We start from the raw sequence: 25,472 nt of genomic DNA on the forward strand, positions 1-25,472 counted from the left end.
TAAATCTAATGTTATTTTTCTGGGCTAGCTCATTAGGCAGTTTATCCTAGCTCACACAGATACTTCAACAGAGTTGTTGCCTGAAGGACTGAAGGCATGTAGGTATGGCAGGATGGGGGAGGTTTAAGAATTTATAGGCTCATAAAAACCGGGGCATAGCAGCGATATGCTGAAAGAACAACAGGTTTCCTTCTGTATCAAGAGTGGCACCATGAGAAAATTATCAGTGTTACGCAGGTTCTCATTTTTTTGGGCTCTGCTGGCTCTACACCAAACAAGCTACAATCGTTTGCACTTTAATATGGTGCAACATCAAAAGAGTAGAAGAATTGATAGGGACAGACACGTGTCTGTTCGCTCCCTGATTAACTACCAGCCGGTCTACCCCAATCACGTGTCACCTGCACCCACGCTCCTATACAAAATCAGCGAGACAATGTGTTAATCTATTGTCCTTGAAATTGATACGCATTTGGGCAAGAGCAAAAATCACTCTCTAAGAGCCTTTCCATAGGTTGTAATCAAGCAACAGAATTTTTTTTTATCCTTCCTCTCTTCTGCTAGCAGAGTGCATAAAAATGATCAGCATTTGATTTTGAATGAACTCAACAATATAGAGACACTTAGAGGTTACACCTTCCTAAGAAATGTATCTTGCAAAGGCTTTATCAAAGGTTTTGGCAGTACCTGGCAAAGCCCCAGAAACTCGTGACTTGAGCACTGAACAGACCTCCTATTAAACACACTTATTCACAGGCAGGGAGATTTGTCTGCATGCATATAGAATTTTATCAATCTTGAAGCATTTTACAGTCAATCTCAGAATGTGTCACATGAGAAATTAAGCAATATTTTATTTTCTTTGCAAAGCAAACTAGCAACCCCTATGCTAGCCTGGCCAAGCATAACAGCATGGATTTGCAAACCAGAAAGGCGAGATCCTCCCCTTCTACCAAACAAAGATTGCCATAAACCAAGCAAGCACTCAGGGACTGCAAAGTTTCCCATTTCAATAAGTACCCGGAGGGAAGCCAAGTAAAGTCCAAGCTATTACCTCTGATCAGTTCCCATTTTGCTCAAGGAGGACTGGGATTTTTTTATGGGGAGATGAAGGGGAATCGTTAACTCTTATGTAAAAATTACAATTTCAAAGCCAATAAAAGCATAGCCATGGAGACCTGCCCCGTCTCTGTGCAGCTGAGGAAATTCTCCAAAACAGGCATCAGTGTGGAAGTCCCTTCAGAAAACAAAAGTATCTGCTCTCAATTTTTAAAATATGAAAATATAAACTGTAGCGGTGTCATTTAAATTTATTTCTACATATAAGTGTAATTATTGTAATAGCAGTAACGATAATAGCAACAATTACAAGAATATTACTAACTAAATACCACTAATCATAGTTAACAATGATCAAATCAGTGATCTTTTAGACACAGAGAGAAAGCATGACACGCAACCCTCTACACGCAGAGACACTGAGCAAAGAAGCTTTGCTTTGCACAAGACAATTATCAAACAGGGGCTTCTTTACTTCAGAAAACTGGGCTGAAAGCACTCGCTATACCTGGGGCAAGGCTGCAGCAGCTCTTTCCCTCCCACGCTGCATGCTTCCCTCTCTTCCAGCTCCGGGCAGCGCTTCCCGGCACCCACCGCCACGCTCCACACGGCACGGCGCCGGCTCCGAAAGCCCGGGGCAAGATCCCCCCAGCCGCAGGTCCGCGAGCAGGCGCTCCACGCGGACCACTCGGACGTTTCGCAGTCTTTAGCGATGACACAGGACTTGAAGGTCAAAGGGGCAGGATCTTGTACGCAGAGGCTGCGATAAGAACACAGGAGAACAGCTGAGGAGATCTTGCTTAATATTTTTTTTTTTAAAACCAAACCCCCAAATATTTCAGCCTAAGTCAGGGTCTGGCCTCAGTCTAAAAGAAATCCATGGTCATTAGGGGTAAATCAGAAGACCTGCATCGATACCAATACAATGAAAGTAAGAGGAGCTATAATGCACTGCACGTAATGTACTTCCAGGGAGTTCTGGGTGCAATCTTGCATGCCGAGTAGTTTGCAAATAATATACCTCATTTATTTTCAAGTTAAGACAGATGTGAAAGGCACTACATTTGCTCCCGTGCAGTTAGAATTTCACCGTTTATCCAGGACAGAAAATACAAGCCAAGCCCAGGAGCAGTGCTGCCACTGGTACCCATTCCCATCACCCCGCACACAGGACTAGCTGTCTGCCGTCCGTCCACCCGTTCAGGTGTCATTCTGCTGAGCAGCTCTGCTCTTTCGAAAAATAGTTAGTCACACACTAATAAAAAGCGTGTTGTTTCTGCGAGGCTGTCATCAAACAAATGCTGTTGAACAAGGTCAGAGGGATTTCAAACCTGACAAACCACCGGAGACCCTGGAATGCTGCAGCCGTGGTTGTGTTTTGGGACTCAATTACTCCTGCTGACATCAGGACACAATCCTCATTCATTTTGTAACGTATCAAAACACCACACAAGGCCCAAAGCAACACATAACCAAATTTTAAGAGCTACCAACTGTCAAGGTTTGGTATCAAGACACAAAGTCCAAGAATAAAATTTTTAAGAGTTCCAAAGTTACAACAGCTTTTCACAGTATAGAAAAGCATGTCAAATGTGGCAAATACTTCCAGGAGGAGACAAACCTCCAAACTACGGCCACCATCCTTCCTTGCTCCTCTGCTTCTGTCTCAGGCAGTTGATGGCTCTCCTGCCCGGCCTGCACTGGGAGGAAGCCCGCAGAGCACGGCTGCTTCTGCTCCACCTCACCCCAGCCAGAGATCAGCCACAAAGTCACCACTCATCCCCCACAATGGGAGAAAAGCCTTTCCTGTCTCTCAAAAGCCTCAGATAGCTGAGGTAACAGAGCAGCAAAAGATATACCGAAAGAGGACTGAGGTACGTATGAGCAGGGAAGCCACTGGAGCACCACGAGGGATGGGACAGGAAAAAAAAAGATGAAACCCAGGAAAATGGACTCACCAGGAAAAAAGGAACCAAAATTCCAAAAAAGGAATTTCTGACTAGTGTTACGCTGACAATGCAAATCAATCTCTGAAATTAAGACTGTACATGAACTCAGTGTGAGCTCTCTCTAAATTCGTCTTCTCCAGCCTCCAGTTGCTCATGGTCAGGTTTTTGCCAACTGTAAGGAACAAATACATCTACACTTAAAAGGTGTGAAACCCAGAGCTGCTGCCAGGGAACCAGCTATTACCTCACTTGGTATTACTTAGAGCACAGTTTGACTAACCTAACTTTCTCTAAAGAAAATAGACTGGGGCAATCATTTCAGGATTGCAGGGCAGTCTCACAGGGTGAGCAGCGAAGATAAAGGACATTCACTCGCTTCTCCTCCAGTCTAGAAATTGGTCCTGTGTTCACAAAGGTCAATAGGAATATTCCCACTGATGCCTGATCAAGCTTGACTACACCCTCAACTACCAGCAAAATACAGCATTTAGTGGCTTAAATTTACACTTCAGACTAAAAAAGTGTAACAACTTTTTGCCTCAGTTTCTTCACCCAGAATAAAACTCATTAATCTCACAAGTGCTGTGAGGATGAATTTACTGAGCTTTATTTTAACACCTTCATAAAGTAGAAACAGCCTATGATATAGCCCCCTCAAAATAAAATTATTCTTGTTTACAACTCAAAAATATTTCTCATTCCTCTATTACATGTCAAATTCAACTGATTGCAAAGCTGCCTCTGGTACAAAACATCAATGCTATTGAAGTAATGACTGAAAAGTAACATTCATTACATCTGTACTTACCAACCCGGGGATTTTGAGTCTTGTTTGGAACATTGTTAAGCGGAGTCACGTGAATGGTAACTTTATTTCCCTTTTAATACTTTAAAAGTTATCAGATGAGCCATCCGTGCCACAGTGTTAACAAGAAAGAAGAATTCCTGATTCTGAGTAGATAAAATAGTAGCACACACAAATCACTGTCCTAACTATTGTACTAGAAAAACAGAGTTTATCTAAGAACGCAGCATGGATGGTAACTGATCTCACATGTTAAAGAGTGATCAAAACTTCGCACTCAGATACCAGTATGAAAACCCAAATGCATTTTTGGGGTTGTACCACTGCAAAGGAGATTTAAGTCTGGCCGATCTTTACTGAAATACGAAACAAAACAAAGACTTTAAAAATCTGGGTTGGGGTCTTCTTTAAAATTAATATTGCTAGCCCAAATTCTTAGTGAGACAATACCTATAATACCTCTCCTAATGGATTCAAACATATGCCGACACTCCAGCCGCAGAAGACCTCTCTGCCCAGCAATCATCCTTGCTATTTGCAAAAGCCTTTGAAGTATGCAAAGCCTGAATAGCTCTTTCTTTCCCTGAAAATCCCTTCACTGCTCCTACTACAAAAGGCTAAAGAGATAACTTCGTTGACCTTAAGGTGAACAAGATGTGGAGCTGGCAACTTCCATTCTTCTGCTCAAGTAGATGTTTTTGAGAGAGAATTACATGCAACTGCCTAACAGAAAGCAAATCTAATTAACTTGTACTTACTCATTCAGAGCCTCAAAGTCAAATTAATTGTGACACCAAGCAACACAAAGACAAATGTAAAAACATGCTTTTGCATGAAATTCAGACACAGTCTTTCGTGTCACAGATATATTTAGGACAACCTAATACAGATAAAGCCCAGATGTGCGAAGACACTCGCTGATACGAGGCTGCAAACCAGACATGTATTTGCGCTGCTGTGGCTGTATCTGAACTGGCAGGGGGAGGTCTTTGGAGACGGGAGATACTACATAAGCCCTGTTTTTAAGCTAACTTTCCACATATTAATGTATCAGGTTAGATCTTCCCCTTGTGAGTCAATCTAGTAACTGTGATATACTGGGGTACTTATGTGATTGATGCTTTTTTCTGTGTTATACGCTTGGATTGATACTGTAAAACTACAGGAATTGTTTCACAACATACAGAATCACAGAATCATTAAGGTTGGAAAGGACCTTCAAGATCATCAAGTCCAACCATCAACCCAACACCACCATGCCCCCTAAACCATGTCCTGAAGTGCCACGTCCACATGTTTTTTTTAATACTTCCAGTGATGGTGATTCCATGACCTCCCTGGGCAGCCTGTGCCAATGCTTGACCACTCTCTCAGTGAAGAATTTTTTCCTAATATCCAACCTAAACGTCCCCTGGCACAACTTGAGGCCATTTCCTCTCATTCTATCAGTAAGTTACTTGGGAGAAGAGACCAACACCCACCTCACCACAACCCCCTTTCAGGTAGTTGTAGAGAGCGATAAGGTCTCCCCTCGGCCTCCTCTTCTCCAGACTGAACAACCCCAGTTCCCTCAGCCGCTCCTCATAAGACTTGTGCTCCAGACCCCTCACCATCTTCGTTGCCCTTCTCTGGACACGCTCCAGCATCTCAGCATCCTTTGTGTAGTGAGGGGCCCAACACTGAACACAGTATTTGAGGTGCGGCCTCACCAGTGCCGAGTACAGGGACACAATCACTTCCCTACTCCTGCTGGCCACGCTATTCCTGATATAGGCCAGGACGCTGTTGGCCTTCTTGGCCACCTGGGCACACTGCTGGCTCATGTTCAGCTGGCTGTCAACCAGCACCCACAGGTCCCTTTCCCCCAGGCAGCTCTCCAGCCACTCCTCCCCAAGCCTGTAGCATTGCATGGGGTTGTTGTGGCCAAAGTGCAGGACCCGGCACTTGGCCTTATTAAACCTCATACAGTTGACCTCAGCCCATTGATCCAGCCTGTCCAGATCCCTCTGCAGAGCCCTCCTACCCTCCAGCAGATCAACACTCCCACCCAACTTGGTGTCATCTGCAAACTTACTGAGGGAGCACTCAATCCCCTCATCCAGGTCATCGATGAAGATACTGAATATGTTACATTGCCTCCGGTATAAGATGGATCCGTTAGCTGACCACAGCAGCACCAAGCCTAACTCACTCAAGTGGCAGAGAGCCCTCTTACCCTCTTGTGTACTGAAGGGGAATAAACCACATATAAAAAACCCCACTAAACCAAAGGAAACTCCTGCCTCTTTTACACTCACATAGTCCCGGAGCTACAAGCAGAAAAGCAAGAGGAGGAGGAGCAAGAGCTGCCCCACATAGCACTCCTACCGTGCAGCTCCATGTCCCCCGGCACTGTGTAACTACAGGCTGCTGCCAATGAAGGACCACTGCTCTTCTCCATCTCCAACTACACTCTCGCCCACAAGATATAGTAATTGTGCAGCCCCAGGCTGCACCATCCTGCTTTTCTGTTCTGGACAAAAAGTAACTCACCAAAAAATAGTAAATTTTCCAATAGCTCCATGCATCTGTGCTACATGTCTTGTAGTCACACAGTCATCACATACACTGCAAGGAAATGAGTGGAAACATGTCTATCAGCAGGAAAAAGGAGCGAGACCATCCAGGAGCAGTGCATCATTACATCAGGTTGTACACAGGACAGAAATTATCCCTGGTTTCCTCTCCCAACCGTATCAATGCATTCAGAATGAAAGGTGAATGCATTTCCTTACATAAGAGGATGACACAGGTGGTTATTGTTGAACTTTTTTATACTGAAAGGATCATCTCCAAAATAATTTGCCACATTAAGAAGCTATCACCGTGCCCATGCTGCTGGTACAGAAGGCAGCACCAGGAGGACAGGGTACCACTTCAGCAGCCAGGCCCTTCCCCGGTAGCTCAGGACAGCTCCCGAGAAGTGTCAAGCCCAATACATTCAATCTGTGCAGCTGAGGCTTCTCTGGCAGAAGAAACACAAGCCCGTTCTGCACCAGGGTGGAAAGAAAGGTGGGGAATATTTGCCTGCCATATAGCTGACCAAAGGGAAAGAGAGCTGGGAGTCCTATGATCCAAATAAACACAGGGCTTTAGTGTCTAAGATGTCTAAGTTTTGGTGTCTCCCAAACTTAATGCACCAGACCCTCTGCTTCTGGAAGTGCTACTCTTAGGGGAAGGGGGGGGGGGGGGGGGGCGGGGAGCGGGCACCATTCATTTGTTTTGTGCATTTTTAATAAAAGTAAAGGAAACGAGAGACAAAACTTTTTAAAAACCCACTAGAAAATAAAATCTCTTTCTTTTCCAACAGCTCAGGGATTTGTTTTCAAGCCTGAGCACCGAGGCTCAATTCTCACATCTGCTGGGAGGAATCTGAACACAGATCAGAATCATAACCATCAAATAGCGTATTACGGCACAGCGTTTCCACCTCCAGACTGCAAAATTTTGTATTCATCCAGAGAATAGAAGAATGTCAACACTAGAAACTAGAAATAAATTTTCCTAAATATGTACCACAGCACAGTGGCTAAGTGCAATCCACTAGGAAATGGATAATGGAAATTCAAATTACAGAGGCAAACAAAAGAGCTGAATGCCACTCTACCTCAGCTTTGATGGATGGGTTATCCCTCGACCGAGTTTGACCTGAATTTTCACTTACAAAGGCAAAGTAAACAGAAACCCAAACCCAACTCTATTATATCATTGTTGTCATCTTACACGTAGACTGAAGAGTTTAAGAAATATGTACCTAAAAAGACTCCTAATCATAATATTAATAATAAAAAACCCCTAAAAATGTTTGCTTCCGCCTTTAACTTCTCAGTATTCTTAGAGAGCACACACATCAGGTTAGAAAGTCAGATTAAATTTATTTAGGATTTCAATGTCAAGCTATGCACACTCATTTCACTGAATTACAATTTAGTGTCTAGTGTTCGGTGTCAGTCTCTTCATAAGTAGCAAGCGACAGGACGGGAGGAAACAGGCTCAAGTTGCACCAGGGGAGGTTTAGATTGGATATTGGGAAAAATTTCTTCACCAAAAGGGTTATCAAGCACTGGAACAGGCTGCCCAGGGAAGTGGCTGAGTCACCATCCCTGGAGGTATTTAAAAGACCTGTAGATGTGGTGCTTAGGGCCATGGTTTAGTGGTGGACTTGGCAGTGCTAGGTTAGCAGTTGGACTCAACGATTCTTAAAGATCTTTTCCAACCTAAGAAACTCTATGATTCTAAACAATTTAAAAAAACCAAAACACCAAACACAAGTGCCTTTGTCTCACTGTTCAGTAGGTTTTTACAACTGTGACAAGACAGAAAACCAAAAAGAGCTGAAGTTCTAGCACATACATTTCTTGCATACACGTCTTCCCTTCTCAGAGACTTTTTTTAAAAGCACGGTTCTTATGTTTGAATTCGTTACTGTGTATGAGATTTAACGCAAAACTAAAATTTTTTCTGAAACTGAACAAAATCTGAACTCTATCTGAAATAGAATTAAAAAAAATTCCATCTTTTTAAAATAAAGAGTCTTTAAATGCTTCTGTCAGATCCATTAAATCATTCTATTTTGATGTTATTGCTTTTATTTTCACAAATATAAAGTTTCTACAGCAAAATGTTTCTCAGCAGAAATGAATCTGTCTCAAGGTCTACTGGTGTTCTTCTGTTCAATTATCTCCATTTCAAATGTTTTCAAAAAGGTCTGTCCCTCCCTTTCCTCTTCCTTTCTCTCTTTTCATTTTGACAAATGTAGAACCTCTAAACTGAAAAATATTTCATCAAAAACATTCCCCAGCTCTGCTTCCCTGATACAGCACGTCCAATCTCTCAGGTGCTTGTGCTCCTCTCCAAGTAATTCCTGTTTACAGTTTTTACCTTTAAAATTCCTAGGATTTTTGCCTGCACCTTTAAGGCTGGTACAGACACACAGATCTTCATAGGACCTATTATTTAAATGAAAAAAGTATTTGCCTTATAATGCAAAGGATTCTTCACCTCCTACCTGAGGGTTCACTGTAAAACCAAAGGACCCTTTTTGCACAGTTCAACGGCATAACCTAAGCATCAGTGAAAAACTGAAAACAAGTATCAGGCACATTTCCCACCGCTGCTACCTATTTCACAAGAGAAAGGACAACCCATCTGCAATTCCCATCAATCACATACTTGTTAGTGAAGAGATCAAGATTCTTCTCCTGACAGCAATCCGACATCTGTAAGAAGTGGATGCATTCAATCTTCTAGTCTTTAAAAAACAGCTTGCACCCAAGCCCACCAAAATTCAATTTTTGGCAAAAGACCCTTCTTTCACGCCGAGGAGCGCACCCAGTACCCCCTCCCATCAGTGCCCATGATGGCTACTGCTCGCCAGCCGATCCGCAGCCCTGAGATTAGATGCCAGTAAATTAAACAACTCTGATAATAAATTCGGCATCTTTGCCGTTGCATCATACGTTAGGAGGCGAGATGAGCACGTTTCCTCTCCTCAGGCGGTTAGCTGACCGCTGCCATTACCTGCTATCCTCCTACAAGAACCAGGCAGCAGCGGGAGGCAGGTGGTGGCAAAGCAGCTCAGATCCCGCCCTTAAAGCACAGCTTGGGGTATTCCTCTCTCTTGCCTCAGTTTTCCAGAAATTTAGTTTGCCTCTCTCACTGGTACTTACTCGACGGTGTTAGCTGAAATAGGAGACCTCAGCCAGGAAAATTAAAAAGCACCAGTAAGGCTCTTCCTCCCAGTTTTACAGCAGCCGCTTGGCTGCCGGCCAGACCCCGCTACAGGGTTATGCAAATGCGTTTGCTCTTCTTTATCAGTAGCCAAAATATCATCGCTCTTGTAAAGCGACATCTGCAAGATCAGGTCCTGTCTTCAGAAGAATGGCAGCAAATACGCGGCACAACACAAGAGGGAGGACTTTAACGGGGGCTGCTTACAGGGAGCTGTTGTCAGGGGTATTTGGTACCAGTGACACTCCAGCCCTGGAACGAAACACCAACTGGATTTTAGGCTGGATTTTTAGGTTCGGATTTTAGGTCCAAAAGGAGAGAGGAGAAGTGTGTGACTATCTGGACACTGGTCAATGACATAACCTTTTGTCTTCTATTCAATCAATGGGCTTTCCTCTTGTATTTGGAGTTAAGAGTAAGGGATGGGTCAGGCTCAGCTCTCTGCAGTAAATCTAAGACAACGGCCTCAGCAGAAAAGCTCTTCTAGGAAGTGGCTAATGGAGCTGTACGGTCCCAAAAAGAGGGCTAGATCAGCAAAAAACCCCAGAAAGGAGCAAGGAAAAAGACAGCTCCATCAGGGGAGGAGTCACTAAAACTAAAGCTCCCGGTACTCTCTGCACTGTCATCCAGAAATTCAATCTGTAACTCACACAGTAGCACAACAAAGAGAAAACACTTATAGAAACAGCGTCTTCCATCCCCTGTTCTTATGGCGAATATAGCAGTGAGCACATGAGGGAAAAGCGAGTGAGATTTTAACAAAGTCAGGATCCCCTTCCCAGAGCCTCTGATAAGGAATGAGATACAAGAGGCAGAAGAACAGCTAATAAGTGTTAGCAGGCATAAACCTGCTGCTGGTCGCACGGCGGCATAAATCGTAAGTGACTCCGTTAAAGTCAAGCAGCTACATGGTCATAAAATCTGTATATTTAGAATCAGCATATATTTAGAGACAAGTAATAAAGTCAAGATGTTAGAAACTGCTGGAACAATTCACAAAGCTTGACTTTTTTCCAATCAATAAAAAAAAAAAAAACCACGTACTTTGCTACAGGTGTAATAGGAGGGGGTAAGAAAAAGGCTAGAATGTATATTTTCACCTCAGTATGTGTGCAAAACCACTGCGGACATTAACAGGGGTAGAAAATTGGACATAAAATAACCCCTTCTCTCTGCAATTTGAGTTTGTGCAGGTGGCAGGAGCTATAGATGACTGAGAAACAGATTGATTTCCGCAAAATTCAGGAGTAGGATTTTTCAAGAACTTGTAATATCCCTGAAAAACAGAACATGAGAAGTTCTCCAGAAACCTTGACTTTCTCGGAACTCAATCAATTTCTCAGTCATCTATAGCTCCTGGCACCTGCCCAAATCCAACCTGGAGAAAAATGTCAGAGCTTAGATAGCGTAAATTTAAATGTGAGAAATGGAGAGAATAAATGTTTCCATTATTTGCTGCACATTATTGTAACCTTCACATTTGAATTACAGCAAAGCAACCTACACGGACTAAGAGAACGTGTGAGATAAAACACATGAGGAGAGAAATCAACAACCACCACCACCGACCGATGCGCAAGTCGCCTGTCTTGTATCAGCATCCGAGAGCTACACCCAGACGCGAAGGCTCCTCAGTAAAAGAGAGGACAATCACAGGTTTGCCCACTGATCTATCTTTCCAAGAAATACCTTACAGTAAATTCCCAAGGCCAAACTTTTCAGATTTATTGTATCCAGTGCTGATTTGTAAGAGTGAAGGAGTTCAAGCTGGTACAATTTTAGCCTCTTCTGCCAAATATGTGCAGTACATGACTGAGAATGAAACCTCCCTCTCCCCCAGCCAGGGCCCAGCAACAGTACAAAGTGATATATAACTCCATTTCCTCGATGTTTCCTCAAAATAACAAGAAAAAACAGAAGAGAATTATTAAAAACATAAAATGAATTAAACAGTCACAAATCGTAGAAGAATGCAAAATATTCAGCATACGCTAGCTTTACAAGAAGGGAATTAAATCAAAAAAAAAAGACCACAAAGAAAACACATAAAAATTTGCATTTAAAACTCCCGAACGGGAGCGCATTCGCTGCGGCGCTGCCGCGCAGGGCGAGTGCTCCATCAAACAAATCCGCTGGGGCTGAAATGGCAGGCAAAGCACCCTTACCTCAGCGCTGCGCTTCTCCCGTCGCTCCTGACGCACCTGACCTGCCTGGTTTGGTAACCGATCTCCACCTCCCCGGGACGGTGGTGGGGTTTGTAGCCTTGAGGTCCGGACGTGCTTCGCTCTCCAGAGTCCAAACCCAAATCCGGCATAGTCCTCCCTGCCAGGCCGACGTCTTTAGGACGGGGCAGCCGGCATTGGCCCCAGGACCCCACTCGGAGGCTGTAGGTGTACTCCTCCTCCCCGAGCGGACAGCCGGGAGTGCCGCAGGCTCTGGATTCGGTCAGATTCGGGCACGGGGCACCCCCGTAGAGAGGGGGAGCGATGACCGCCCGTGTCCGGTGTTGCAAGCTCTTGGTGCAGCCCGTGCCGCACTCGGACCAGCCGGAGAACTCAGACACGACGCAGTCCCGCGGGCAGGGCACCAGGCAGGCCTGTTCGGCGGGCGGCTGCGGCGTGAAATACTCACATATTTCATCGGCGACAACGGTTCTGTTCAGCTTCTGGAGGCAGCGGACGCTCCGGCGCTGCAGCCCGTGCTGCGCCGTGACGCAAGCCCCGGCTTCCACCTCAGCGCCAGCAAAGGGAACGAGTCCACACCTGTCCCATCCCGAAACCTCCCACTCGAACAGCTCCAGGTGCCAGTCGCAGACTTTAAAGCACCTCCTCTGGCTTTCGGGTTTGTCCTTCTGGTGGCAGTTCGCGTGGTACGTTGTCCAGCCCTCTGCGTGGGTGCACCAGACGGCCCGACTCCGAACGCCCCCCGAGCCGCAGTCACCTACGCACCGGCCCCAGCGACCTGCAAAAGAGGGGGTGTTGAGAAACGCCGTGCAACACTCCTGCCACGGATCCGTCCCGATGCCCAGCAGCATCCAAACCATACCCTGCTTTAAACCATACTTTATCAAGAGTAAATAACAACCAGCTGGTCCCTAAAACTGTTTAAAAGCATCCTAAAGGCCGCAAGTCACTTCTCTCCCAGTGCACTCCCATCACGAGACCACGCGGAGAAACTGGCGGGGAAAAAAAATGCCCCGCAACATCCCAAATTAAAGGCAGGCCAGGAACATTTCCGTAGCAGTAAAATGCATCCCAAAGCCTGAGGAAATACGAATATTTAATTTCACTGGTACAAATGAACAATAATCTAATAGGAAAAGAAAGTCAAGTTAGGTAAGAGGGAAACAGTCGTAACAGAGCAATTAGTCAGTGGAATAAAGTGCCCTGGGAAGCAGCTGAATCATCACCTGTGGTGGCAAAATGGTGAGGCTAAATACTGTGAAAATCAGAACATACTCTCAACAGGAGTTCGAACGGGAGGAACCGACTTGAAGGGATGATGTGTGTGCCCCGAGAGCAGGGGAGGCACCACACCTCCAGCGACTTCTGAATTACCCTGGCATGTACGTCGAGCAAGCCCTTTCCACTTGCAGCCCACGACACTACAGAAGGTGGTAAAGCTAGTCACTCAGGAAGAGAAATGAAATAAAAATTAAGCCCGGCGATGCCATTCTTAGTTTTGGAGCAAAGGAGCACACATATGTAGTCGTATGAACGTTATTTGAGGATTTGCAAGTGAACATAATCAGACAAGGCTAAATAGAAAGATTTTTCTCTGACAATACTATTCAAGAAAAATCTACCAAGCCAAAAAAATAATCTGAGGGCGATAAAGTACAAAATTGCTTACAAACTCGAAAGAAAAGGTAGAGGAAAGCACTGGGGCCGAATTTTCACATATTAAAGGGATTTTGATGATCATATCTCAAGAGGGTCTCATCTCATTTCTAAGTTTAAAAACTTTCCAATACCTCATAACAGAGCCATTTCACTGGGTAAGAACATCGCATATATAATTCTCGCTTGAAAATACACTGCAACTACCCTATCTTTTGTATTTTTTTCAAGGCAGAAAATGAACTTAGAATAAATAGGTCAATTTATATTAAGAAATGCTACTCCAGTCAAGCTTTTTAAAATTGATTTTAAAATTACTGGAATCAGTTACATGCTTACACTACAAAACCAAACACACACATAAAGTTCAAAAAGACCCCCATAATGGCTGCAATTATAATACCAGGTATTTCATCCAGCTGATGGTGGTTTTGTTGGTAAACCCGTTGTTCTTTCTTCATGAATAGAGGAGTTAATCCTCCAGAGCCAGGGGCTTGACATTGTGTAATAAAAAATAAAAATAAATAAAAATTCCTCTTCTTTTTTCATTGATAGTGGAAAAGTAAATAGGAATTGGATAGAGCCGAGCTTCTCCTGCAACACACCCGCGCTGCCGCCATGTCCCTTCTTCCTCCCTCCTCCTCCTCCAGGCCAGGACCGCAGCTCTGCCCTCGGTCTGGCACCTTCTCCCGTGGCGGACAGGCAGCAGACAAGAGAGTTTTTCAGAGTCATCAGGGTTTAGACAGCTCCAGCTTTTGTTGAATCCTTCGGGCTACGTGAAAATTCTTTGTCCCTTTTCTGCCTCGTCTTTCACACCGAAAGGTATCAGTGCACGGTACGGACTCAGCCCTGACACCTATCTTGAACTGGAAAAGGCAGCATCAAGCTATACTGTGCTCTACAAGCTGTACTACACTAACGACAGGCTTTCAGCAGAATTAAATGTGTTTGAAAACTGAATATTCAAAAAAATGAATCTTTAAATATGCTTTTGAAGTTCAGTTACATGAAGAGGCCCCGTGACAATTTAAATGTTCATCCTTGATACTCCACCTTGACTTGAAAGAATGTTCTTATACAAATGCCAACCAGATTCAAAACCAGACATCAGGTTATGTACATAATGTCATATCACTAAAAATAATAGTCAAAATTCAGACCTCAAGTACTAGGTGGCTTTTTATTAACAGAGGAAAGCGACCAGCACAAAAACCAAGCCTTGCAACGCAACTGTATCATGAGCTTATTTCAGCACCTATTCCTCTGAAGCAGAGCAGCAAAGGCAGTTTAATTTTTTGAGATAGGGAAGTTTCAGTACAGGAAAAGTTTGGTTTTCACCAGTTTGTTTTTAGAGCAAAAATTCAAGAGTATGTATACAAGTATACATTGTAATGGAACACATTACACCAATTAAGGATTTAAGATACTTATTTCTTTAGATAGCAAGTATCATTAGAAATAGCATTAAAACCCCCCATGGAGCAACAGAAAGCAGCTGTAGCAGAGGACTGGCCAAATTACACTCACCAAACCTACCACCTACTACTACTGCACAGAACTCGCCCCGTTAGTACTTTTTATACACTTCTGGGTGTTGGTCATGAACTACTCTATGTAATGGCTGCAGATTTACCAATCCCTACATGAACAGGATAGAGAGAGACACAGCAGAAGGCTTAGCAAGAAGTGGCCATTATTTAATGTCAGATGTGAATTTATAATGAAAAATTACCAAAACCAAAAAAAGTAAGCAAGGACTCATAAGTAATTACACTACTGTTAAACACATCACAATTTGTAATAATTCTCTGGAAAACATGCTAAACACATAGCTTGCTCTTGGCATACCAAAAAAAGAAGCGTGAAAAATAACGATAAAAAGCGGATGCAAATCCCATTACTATAGATTTTTTTTCACTTCCTGATGATCTCTTCAGGACGCAGCAGTAAACTTATCCACAATGTTTCATTGCTTAGTTAAATATCCTGTTCGGGAGCTTAAATACGGAGAAGGATGTAAATACTTCCTTAGTCAATAGTCTGCTTTGTAATTAGAATTTAATTATTTTTAGAAGACTCGTGTTAAATTTACACTTTCCTTGAAATAAGCCTGAGTCAATTAAAAGAAACATCTCAGCACAATGTGAATAATAATATTAACTACATTTTATTAAAAACCCACTGCAATTTAGGCGTCAAAAGCCAGAACTTCAGACAGATGCTTTACAACTCCTGGTCTGGAATGGGAGGCCACTAGTAATTAAAGCAAAAGACTAAACAAAATGAAATATATTTCACAGTGATCTGTCTATAGAAAGTACAAAAAAGATTACGATAAAGGATAGATATCGTCCATCTCCTAACCTAATCAGATACTGGATGGATGTTTGATCTCATTACAGCAGGACACAGGGAGAATAGGAGAATGAGAGACTGAGGGTGTATGTTGAAACAGGGGAGCTCCCAGCTGGATATAAGGCAAAAATTCGTCACTATGAGGATAACCCTTGGAACAGGCCGCCCCGAGGGACAGCAGAATCTCATCCTTGGAGGTTTTCAAGATCTGACTGAACAAAGCCCTGAGCCACCCGGTGTGAATTCAATGTTGAACCTGCTCTGAGCAGGCGGTTCAGCCAGATGACCTCCCATGGTCCTTTCCAACCTGGATTACTCTGTGAAGGAGTATCTAACTGAAAGTAAGGCTTTGTCCACTAGGATGCCAAAAAGTTTTTCACTAAAAAATACCACTGAGATCTGCAAAGTACCAAGGAACCTGCAACAGCACAAATAAATCCATTCGTCAACCAAACCAAAGAGAAATTCAATCAAATCACTACTTCCAAAAATGAGAAGTATGAAAATTTTAAGAGACAGTGGGATGTCTTTGTTTACGGAAAGCTGTAAACAAAGACATGCTACTGTCTCTTACAAGACATCTATGACACTACAAGTAATAACGACATGAAAGGGATTAACACATCAAGTCAATCCAATAAAGAAAAACTACACATCATTCTGTTTGCCACCTTTTTATCGGATAAAAGAGTACCGTGTCGTCCCATATGGCTTCTCTGATCCCTTTAAAAGTATGCAATAACACTGCAATTGTTTATTTGATCTAGTGTGCACTGATTTGCTTTTCCTGCTTGCCAGACCTACCTACAATTATGCAATAATGATGTCTGAAAGGATACAGTGACATCTGCTCTTTGACACACAGGTCACACAAGCATAAGGCAAGCAGGCTCTTCAGACAGTAATTACGTATTACAGACAAAATGAAACACCACTAAACATCAAACCTAAAATAGGAATCCCAATAAGAGCTGCTTAATAAGTATGTTATTGCTTAATAAGGATTGCTACAATAATTATGCTCTGTTTAATGTGACATTTAGCTTAATTGCAACCATTTCACCATCCGAGAACACATTCAACAATAAGCATCTTCCACAATTACTCTGTCCCTGTAGCTACGTACTAATTTGTAAACTTGGGACAAGATCAGCAATCAGTTAAATAGAGTACTGTGTTAGTAATTTATTTCAAACAGGTAACAGATAATCTCCAAGTCACATCTGATACATAAAACAGTGAAGGAACAGTGTAAAAAATAATGGACAATCACTGGAATAGTCCTTCTATTTTCTACACTTTTTACTTTGCCTTTCAATTTAAGTACCAAATTTAGGAGCAATTGTTCTAGACCTTAACAATTTGGTTTCTAATAGAATGCCCTAAGTCTTGGACAAAGACCCACAAATATCGTAACGGAGATGTACGACTTCATTAATGCCTGGCTGAGGAACAACTCGGCCAGATGTGATCATAACTCCAGAAGACCGCTGCAGTGTCCACTTTAACTGAGTAGTTCTGCTTGAAATGTCATGGAACCGCCTTGGATGTCATTCTGGCATCCTCCCCCCAGAGCACGTTTACATGAAACGGAAAGCTCCACCTCATTCTGCGATTTCTGAGAACAGAGAACAACTGACTCAGGCAACACATGAGCTTTATTCCTGGCGGCCTTACAACCAATTAATCTTAACCATTAGTAACAGTGGCAAAAAATAAGTTCCACTGAATTGATTTCCTCAGAATTGGTTATTTTATGAGAAGTTTTTATTAGATGTATGTAATTTTTATGTAATTTTATAAGAATTATTTATTTTTATGAGACTTGGATCTACATTTATTTATTATGAATCAAACTGTTAAAGATCATATGAACTACCACCTATCTTCTCACCACTTTTTTTTTTTTTTTTTTTGGCATGATGCAAAGATATTCAATATTATGCCAAGAAAAATATTTCTAATGATTCGGGCAAAGATCTTACTGTGCTGATGGAAGTCATAGCATTTGCATATCATGCTCTCCCCATGTCACTGTACTCAGTCCAGTCACGTCTTTTCTTGCACAGTAAAATCTTTGGGACCAGCACCGTACAGAGTCTAGGACACCAGACCAGATACGTTCAGGTATTTTATATTCCAAAGTAATATTAGTGTAGCTGTTGTTAGCTTAACTGCCCACTCCCCTGCTGTCTAGAAGAGCCCTCCTGTATGCCTCCCCTGCATCTACTGCCATCTCTCAGCCAAAATACAGCTTTTCCTCCTTGCCCATACTTAACTGTCTCAATTATTTTGCTATTTATTATTAGCAGCAATTCAGTAAAGCACCTTCTACTATAATTTGTATGAAAGAAGCTATACAAAATAAAAGACTATTGTACTATTTGCAGTGCGTCACACAGGGCATATAAAAGTCCTCTGATTCCTGGGATTAATTTTAAATACCTGCAGCAGCACTTTTTTAAACTTTCACGACCTACACAAATGAGTAATTCAGCAGCTTAGTTATTCATCTTATTTTAGATATGAGTAAAAGTGAAGTTTAGTGACTTGGAGCCATGCAGCAGTTTGTTCCAATTTTACATTTCAGGTTTTTGCCTTATTAGCTACATGCGGGAACACTCAAGACACACTCCAGCAAGAAAGACATTCTGCAGCAAAATGTAATCAACACTGCTGTTTATGAAAATTCAGTGATTTACTAACCCTTTGGCACTTGAAGGCAGGACTTCTCAATATTAAGCACTAATGTAAACTGCATTAGCTGAAGTACTCAATCATGTGCCCACACCCCGGAGACAGCCCAGGGAAAAACATTCTTTTCTTTCAACTCTTAGTTTAAAAAAAAAAAAAAAAAAACACCTCACACATTCCAGAGCTTTTCTGTAATACTCATCCAACACATTTTGAGGGTTTGTGAGAACAGATTTCTTGCCTTGACAGCAACTGACATTAGGAGATGAGGCCATGATGTATATCAATTTATGTATACTATAAAAACAAAAAGTATAAATAGATCTTATCAGCGGATTACAACTATGAGTAGTTTACTGCATACGAGATTAAAAACATCTCAGCACTGGATTATAGATAGTTATAATCAAACTCTGACCTTTTTAAAATTCCAAACATCTAAGAAAACCAATTCCTTTTAAAATATAACAGCCTTTATAAGGTGTTTGTAAATGTAACCTTAATAGAAAACGCAGCTGAAAAAATGTTTCTTCAGTCATTCCACCTTGACTTTGGGGCTTATATATTCCCCAACAGGAACCGTTATTTCCCCACGAAACACACCCAGAATCAATACAGCATCGGTTATGCAGCATCTCCTGCAACGCGAACTGCCTGGCTTGCCGGCAGGGAACCAGAGGCAATACACAGGCATTGCTGGACACCCATCTCAACGATACCTTCTGATCTTCACCCTCCTCTCTAGGAATGTTTAAATCTCCTCTCCAGCCCACAGGAAAGCTCAGATTCCCTCAAGCACAACCAAGTAAGATGTCGAGAAGGTCTATCCTGGTATTTGCAGGGAAGCAGAAGGGAGCTCGATATATTCATGAATGGGATTAATTCATGTTTGCCTGCAGGAACCGCGTGATTCAGAAGGTCCACTCCAGTTTTATACAGGTATAACACCAGCAAGCTTTGCACAAGGCTTTTTCTACTTTTCCATACATTGGCTTCCCCTCACCATCCTTCACATCAGCGGTCACTCTGAGTCATTTTTCTGGAATGCAAAGCCCAGGTTTCCCTCCAGATCCACCTTCTTGCTAATAGCCCAGCAAGGGGTAGGATCAGCGTATCGCAGAGGAGATACACTCAGCGCTGGAAGAGACCGCCTCACCCACATCTCCGCAAGGAACCTTACCAAACAACATCAAGATCAGCACTAATGGACGACTCCTAAAGGAACCACACCGGGGACTTTGCAGTCAGAGGTTCACTGCTCTGAGATAGGACCTCGGTGGGACAGCTGGAGGGGGAAGCACCACCAGCGGTTCAACAGCTGCTTGGTATTTGAGCTCCGAGACACAAAGAAAATTCTTATATTATTACTTCTGCAATAATCCGTTGCCTGGCAAGCACCAAAGGATCCGCCATCCCTTCTTCCCAATTGTGACAACTGCGGTTTCTAATTTTCTTACTCTCTCATGAAGCTTAAATTATATTTGTTCACTGAAATAATAGCAACGTTCTGTTTTTCAAAACCTTAAAAACTTAAATAATTTTCCCACCAAAAAAAATTGTTTCACGGAGAAAGCTGTGAAATAATACAGCAATCCGCACACCTGCAAAACCTTTCTGAAGCACCAGAACTTACTTCACACACACATAATCACAGAAACGTGTGCATCTGTCTCCAGGCATCATTTTCAGGGAGAACTACATTTTTTCTACTCAGCTTCATGCTATTCCCAACTTACATGTTTTATAGCCCACTACAGCAGAGAAGCCAGCATACCTGTTCAGATACTACAGCGATCGATACGCCACGGCAAAGGAATCGCCACCCGGAATGGCACACCGAGGTGCTACCGGGTCTGGCTGGGGTCAGATGGTGGAAAGGCATTAGCTCTCCCTCGGGCTCCTGCAGAGCGGGTGAGCGCCCAGGCAGAGATGTGTTACGGGGAGATGTTCTCCAGGCAGGACCTGTGACGAGCCCCAACCGCGGCAGCCCCTCTGCCGTGGGTAGTCCCCTTGCTCCGGAGCAGGAGCGGGGCCGCCCGACGCTCTTGGAACAGAAAAGGCAGATGGTAAAATATAGACGTCATGTACTCATACAGAAATACCTTCTCAACCGTATGGGTCAGACAGTCGTTATTCTTAACGAGCGTTATAGAAGAGTTATACGATGGGCAGGATCGCATAACATGGTGCCCCGTGCTGCTACTAATTAGTATTTCTGCATAGATGGAGAACACCGATGATAACAACTCCCTGGCAACAGATAGCATAATTAATTCATGTGAAAACTAGTATTTTTCAATATGTGCACAATCAATTTTATCAAAGCTGGACAGAGGTTATTGTAGAACTATACAAACTGCTTTTACTGGACATTTTCTCTTTTTTTTATTTACAGTCCATATGTAATTATCCATTTTTAATTATGTGTAATTAAATCTCCATTTATTCTAGACACTCTTCTTAAATGCTCCAAATTCTAGAGGAAAAGTATTTTGGAAAAGCACAATTGTCTTCAATACTTGGAAATAGCTGTGCAGAAATAAACAATACGAGCAGCGATGCCGAAGTTTGGAATGATAAGTGTTCTCCAGCAGTAAATCAATCTGCTCATCTCACAGACGCTGCGAGCACAGGCTGCTGACAGGAGGAATGGCTGAGCATTGAGCAGCGTCTAATCAACCTAAGAGGGCCAAAGAGCTTAAGTTTCCAGACAGTGTAAATCAGGATGAAGGGCTTTAAGATGCAAGTGGTTTTCGCTTTAGGGAAGAATGACAGGCATACAGCAAACACTAAAAAAAAAAAGCAAAACCCATCCCTAAACAAAAAAATAACAACAACAACAAAAAAACAACCCCCAAAAAACTAACTAACTAAATCCAATAAATTAGTGTAAAAGGAAGGCAGTGACAAAGACATTAATTTCCATATTGAAATAATCTCCCATCACGTCATAAATTCAGCTTCTTGATTGCAAGGTCCAGAAGAACAGAATAACTACTTGAGTTTGCACTCAGAGAACATGACCACATTACCTCGTTCAGACTTGCGGGTGTTAAGATTAGAAAAATCTTGGGAATCTTCTGACAAGATTTACAAAACATCAGTGGGCACAGCATATCCAGATAGGTATATGAAGAAAGAAAAATCTGCATCCCATCTGGAAGCAGATTTTGCCAGGCATCGTTCCAAATGGCTACACATGCAGGTGAGAGAAAGCAAAATATTGTCAGATTAGGATCTGTGCATCAGGCCAGACTGAGGTCCAAGGATCTTATGAAGAGGCTGTATTATCCCGCATTGCTTTTGAACTTTTTTTTTTTTTAAAAACTAGCACATTAGACATATTTACCTGCTGGAGAGCCAGACATGGAATTCAACTGCACCCCATCCAGAGAAACAGCCCCTCGGCTGCAGTGCTTCTCTGCAAACCTACCTCCCACATGAGAGCAACACAACCTAGAACCGGGGCAATAAAGCATTACAACATAAAGAGCAATTTTCTATTCGTTTTATTTTTTAATTTAGTTTTTTCCTTTTCCAGCTGAGTTAGATTCCTTGGAGCAAAAGCCAGTAACACTCTAAGGATAAACAGAGAAGACAGTACCACAGTCTTGGCCATAAATCTGTGTCAGTACACTAACACATGCCCAAGAGTTGCAAGTCCTGCAGTGAGCAGAGTGCTAAGCCACAGTCCCAGGGTGGGAACAAGCACGTTTAGGGGAAGGGGCAGGGTTTGGTTTTGCTTGTTTTTTTTTTTTTTCTTTTCAGTATCTATACTGCTGACATAAAGAAAACTGAAAATAGAACCATATTTCCAATAATTTATTGGAACCAATATATCCAATAATTTAAAGATGGAAGTGTTCAAACATCAAATCGCACCCTAAAATTATTCAGAGGTCAGCCTCACAATACTGGTAGATCATCACTACCTTTTTGGCAGATGTTTTGCGCACATGTCGTGGTTTATAGTGGTTACGTATTTCTGAGTAGCCTTCAGCTATCACTGAAATCCTAACAGACATGCACCTTCACATACATTTTCACAAGCTTTAGCCCAAGGGATAAAACCATATGCATCAAGATATTGAAACAGCTGAGAATATATATCCTGAGGATGACTTTGGTAGCACAGACCCATGTTTCTTTTGAAAACCACTAAGAGATGCGGCCGGGTGCAGGGAGCATTCAGGTATTCTGCTGGGGCTGTTTGCTGAGCAGAGATGAACAATTTTGAACTCGGAAACACGGTCACTGTTGCCATAAAAGATAACACGCTACTATTTTTGAAATAAAAGAATGGTAACATGGAAAAATACCAGTTACATATGCTGTATGCACATTTTAGATCCAAACGCAAGGATCTGCTTTTACAACGTTAGCCCACACCTTGCAACTAAGACTTTTTAGAAACAAACATTCTTATACATAAGTAATCATTTAACAAGGCCTCAAAAAATGTAGCCCTTAATAGATTTAATTAACAGGTTAATGATGTGCATAGCATGCACGCTCGCAAAACCAAAGATTTTCACATTAAGCTTGTTTCTGTTTCATAGAAGCAGCTTTCTGTAGAGTATCTGTGCTAATGTAATTACACATCTGGTACTTCTGCTGCTTTCAATTGCAGAGATATTTATAAACAGTGCTACTAATTTACACAAGAGTACCTAGCTGTTCTAATGTTTTACACTACAAATAAAGACATTTGCATGAAAATTCAACTGGAAAAAGCTCTCTCTTGTAGCCCTGAGTGGTTCTAGTGAATAGATAAAATGATCATTTAGCCTGCAAAATAAATCTAACACTTAGGCTATTGTCATGACTGCCTGTGAAACCTGCATAAACTAAGCATGCCTGAAGTTCACCTTGATATAAAGGGGTCAAGTACAAATTTTTAGACAGTTTTAAATTAAACATCAGCACTGGTGATCATCTATGTTCCACTGTGTCACCAACATAGCAAAAACTAATGTTTTAAAATATCGTTCCTTGGCAATGTTCATTCATCATCCTCATTGTAACCAGGAAATGATCGAAAACCCGGCCAGAATAATGGAAATCCCACATTATCTTTACCAGTATTGTCAAGAAAATGCAGTGGTTATTAATTTAAATATGCTTCAAAGAACCATCACAACTTCAAACACGATTCAAGAAGATAAAAAGCCATTCCTGCCTCAAGCTGCTTTCAGTTCAATTTAGGTCACATTTAGGTTCATCATGATAGCACCTGAAATCCCACAACTTAGTAAATATTGACAGAAGATGCTGCTGCCCTAAGTGTTTCATCAAAGCAGCGTATGAGTCCCACGTCCTGACGGGGTGCTACTGAGAGGAGACACTATCAGCACAACCTTACAGCACCCGTGTGCTCAAGCTCAGGAACACCTGCATGGGAGAAAAGATAAGCCAAGACAAATACCCCTTTTTGCTTCATATTTTAAGGTACATCCAATTAAGAAAAATCATACATTATTTAATAAAAGGAAAAGAATAGATGTGTGAATGTGCATAACTTCGCTGTCAAATATATATACACACACATATATATACATGCTATGAGATATTTATATCCAAATCATCCCATTTCGCTCACGTTTTGGAATCAATGTGTTTTTTTCACTCTGTCTGTACCCGATGCAACAGAAGCACATGTAAAATGTCATGACTGCCACATCGTAAGTTCTGAAATATTGGAGCCAGCTTCTAATCCTTCTCTGAGGAGACACTTCCAGTGTCCTGGAGGTCACGATGGAGGCTGTGGATGCTTTTGAAGATGACACACAATGGACTAAATGCTGAAATCTGCTCACCTAATTACTCCAACCCCCCTGACAGTAATCTGGACAGACAGAACCAAGAGTGATTTTGGGGGACAGGGGAATAAAAACATTTAGCTAATACTCCTGAACCACAGATTTCAAAGGGCTTTTAGTTTTGCTTTTATACGAGTAAGCTGTTTCCATATGAACCAGCTCATTAGCATGTCCCAGCTGCTTCATTAACCAGTACATGGAGACTCAATATCACCATAAGGAAACAATAAACTGCTACAGAAAGAGCTTTCTTGAGAAATGGAGGGGGCTACCTGGCCTCTTCCAGAAGGAAACCCAGCTCTTAGTCTTCTCCCCAGGCAGGTTTAAAGAACTACAACGTTCACAGCAAAGTTGGCATATCCCACCGCAAACTGCAGCACTAATAAATCTGTCTATGACCTCAACTGGCGGACGACACTCATCTGCAGATAAATCAGACTAGTAGTTCTGTGAAATAAGAAAAATTGGTTCTTCCCCTGAGAATACTGAAATAACTGCTCTTAATTGAGTTTTCATTCCAGTGGGCATTCTTTAATTCAATCAAGCCACTTGGAAATAGTCTTCTATTAGAAATGTCTACCCCTTTCTTATGATTCCCATAATAAACATTATTCAGAATATTCTGAAGTAAATAAAGCCAATTTGATTTGAGATCCTTTTAACAGTAAGCCATATATTTTATATATACAGATAGAAATGACTGGTCGAATGGCAAAAATCAATTAAGAAAAGGGAGCTAAGAAAATGTAATCTGTATTAAAAGTTAAAAACATTTACAGTCTGTCCTGTTTGAAGTTTAGAAATTCAAGATATTCCTCATCTTTCAAAATTGACCTTAAATAACTTGAGTTCTTTCTCAGATATGAAGAAAGATTTTTAGTTTACATCAAATCTTGGTATTACTGCAGATACAGAAAGTGGGTTCCAAAAAGTATAAACTGAATGCATGTATATGGCTAATAATGTGCATAATCTTCAGGTGTTTTTAAAACAAACAAAAAAATTTAGATTTCTTTGACTAATATTTACTGTCCTCAGGACATGTTTTTAAAAAATTCACATTAAATTATTTCTTACGCTAAAACTGGTACGCTAAGTTTAAACTGTTGCTACTTTACTCCCTTAAGAATAAAGGAGAAGAAACTATCGCCTGGACCTCTGAGCTCAGCCCCTGAGAAGGTAA

At 42.0% G+C, this 25,472-nt stretch overlaps 1 protein-coding gene across 1 annotated transcript in view; it reads right to left on the reverse strand.

Annotated features, from left to right (window-relative positions):
- THSD7B (thrombospondin type 1 domain containing 7B) overlaps positions 1-25,472 on the reverse strand; it is a 274,077-nt gene that overhangs the window by 209,070 nt on the left and 39,535 nt on the right. Inside the window, exons 2-3 of the mRNA XM_082001598.1 lie at positions 11,748-12,543; positions 1,568-1,819 (exon numbers count right to left, since the gene is read on the reverse strand). Of these exons, the coding sequence (XP_081857724.1) occupies positions 1,568-1,819; positions 11,748-12,543 (1,048 nt within the window). The remainder of the gene's footprint in view (positions 1-1,567; positions 1,820-11,747; positions 12,544-25,472) is intronic.

Source organism: Phaethon aethereus (genome assembly GCF_964289735.1).
Source record: "Phaethon aethereus genome assembly, chromosome: 6".
NCBI lineage: Eukaryota > Metazoa > Chordata > Aves > Phaethontiformes > Phaethontidae > Phaethon > Phaethon aethereus.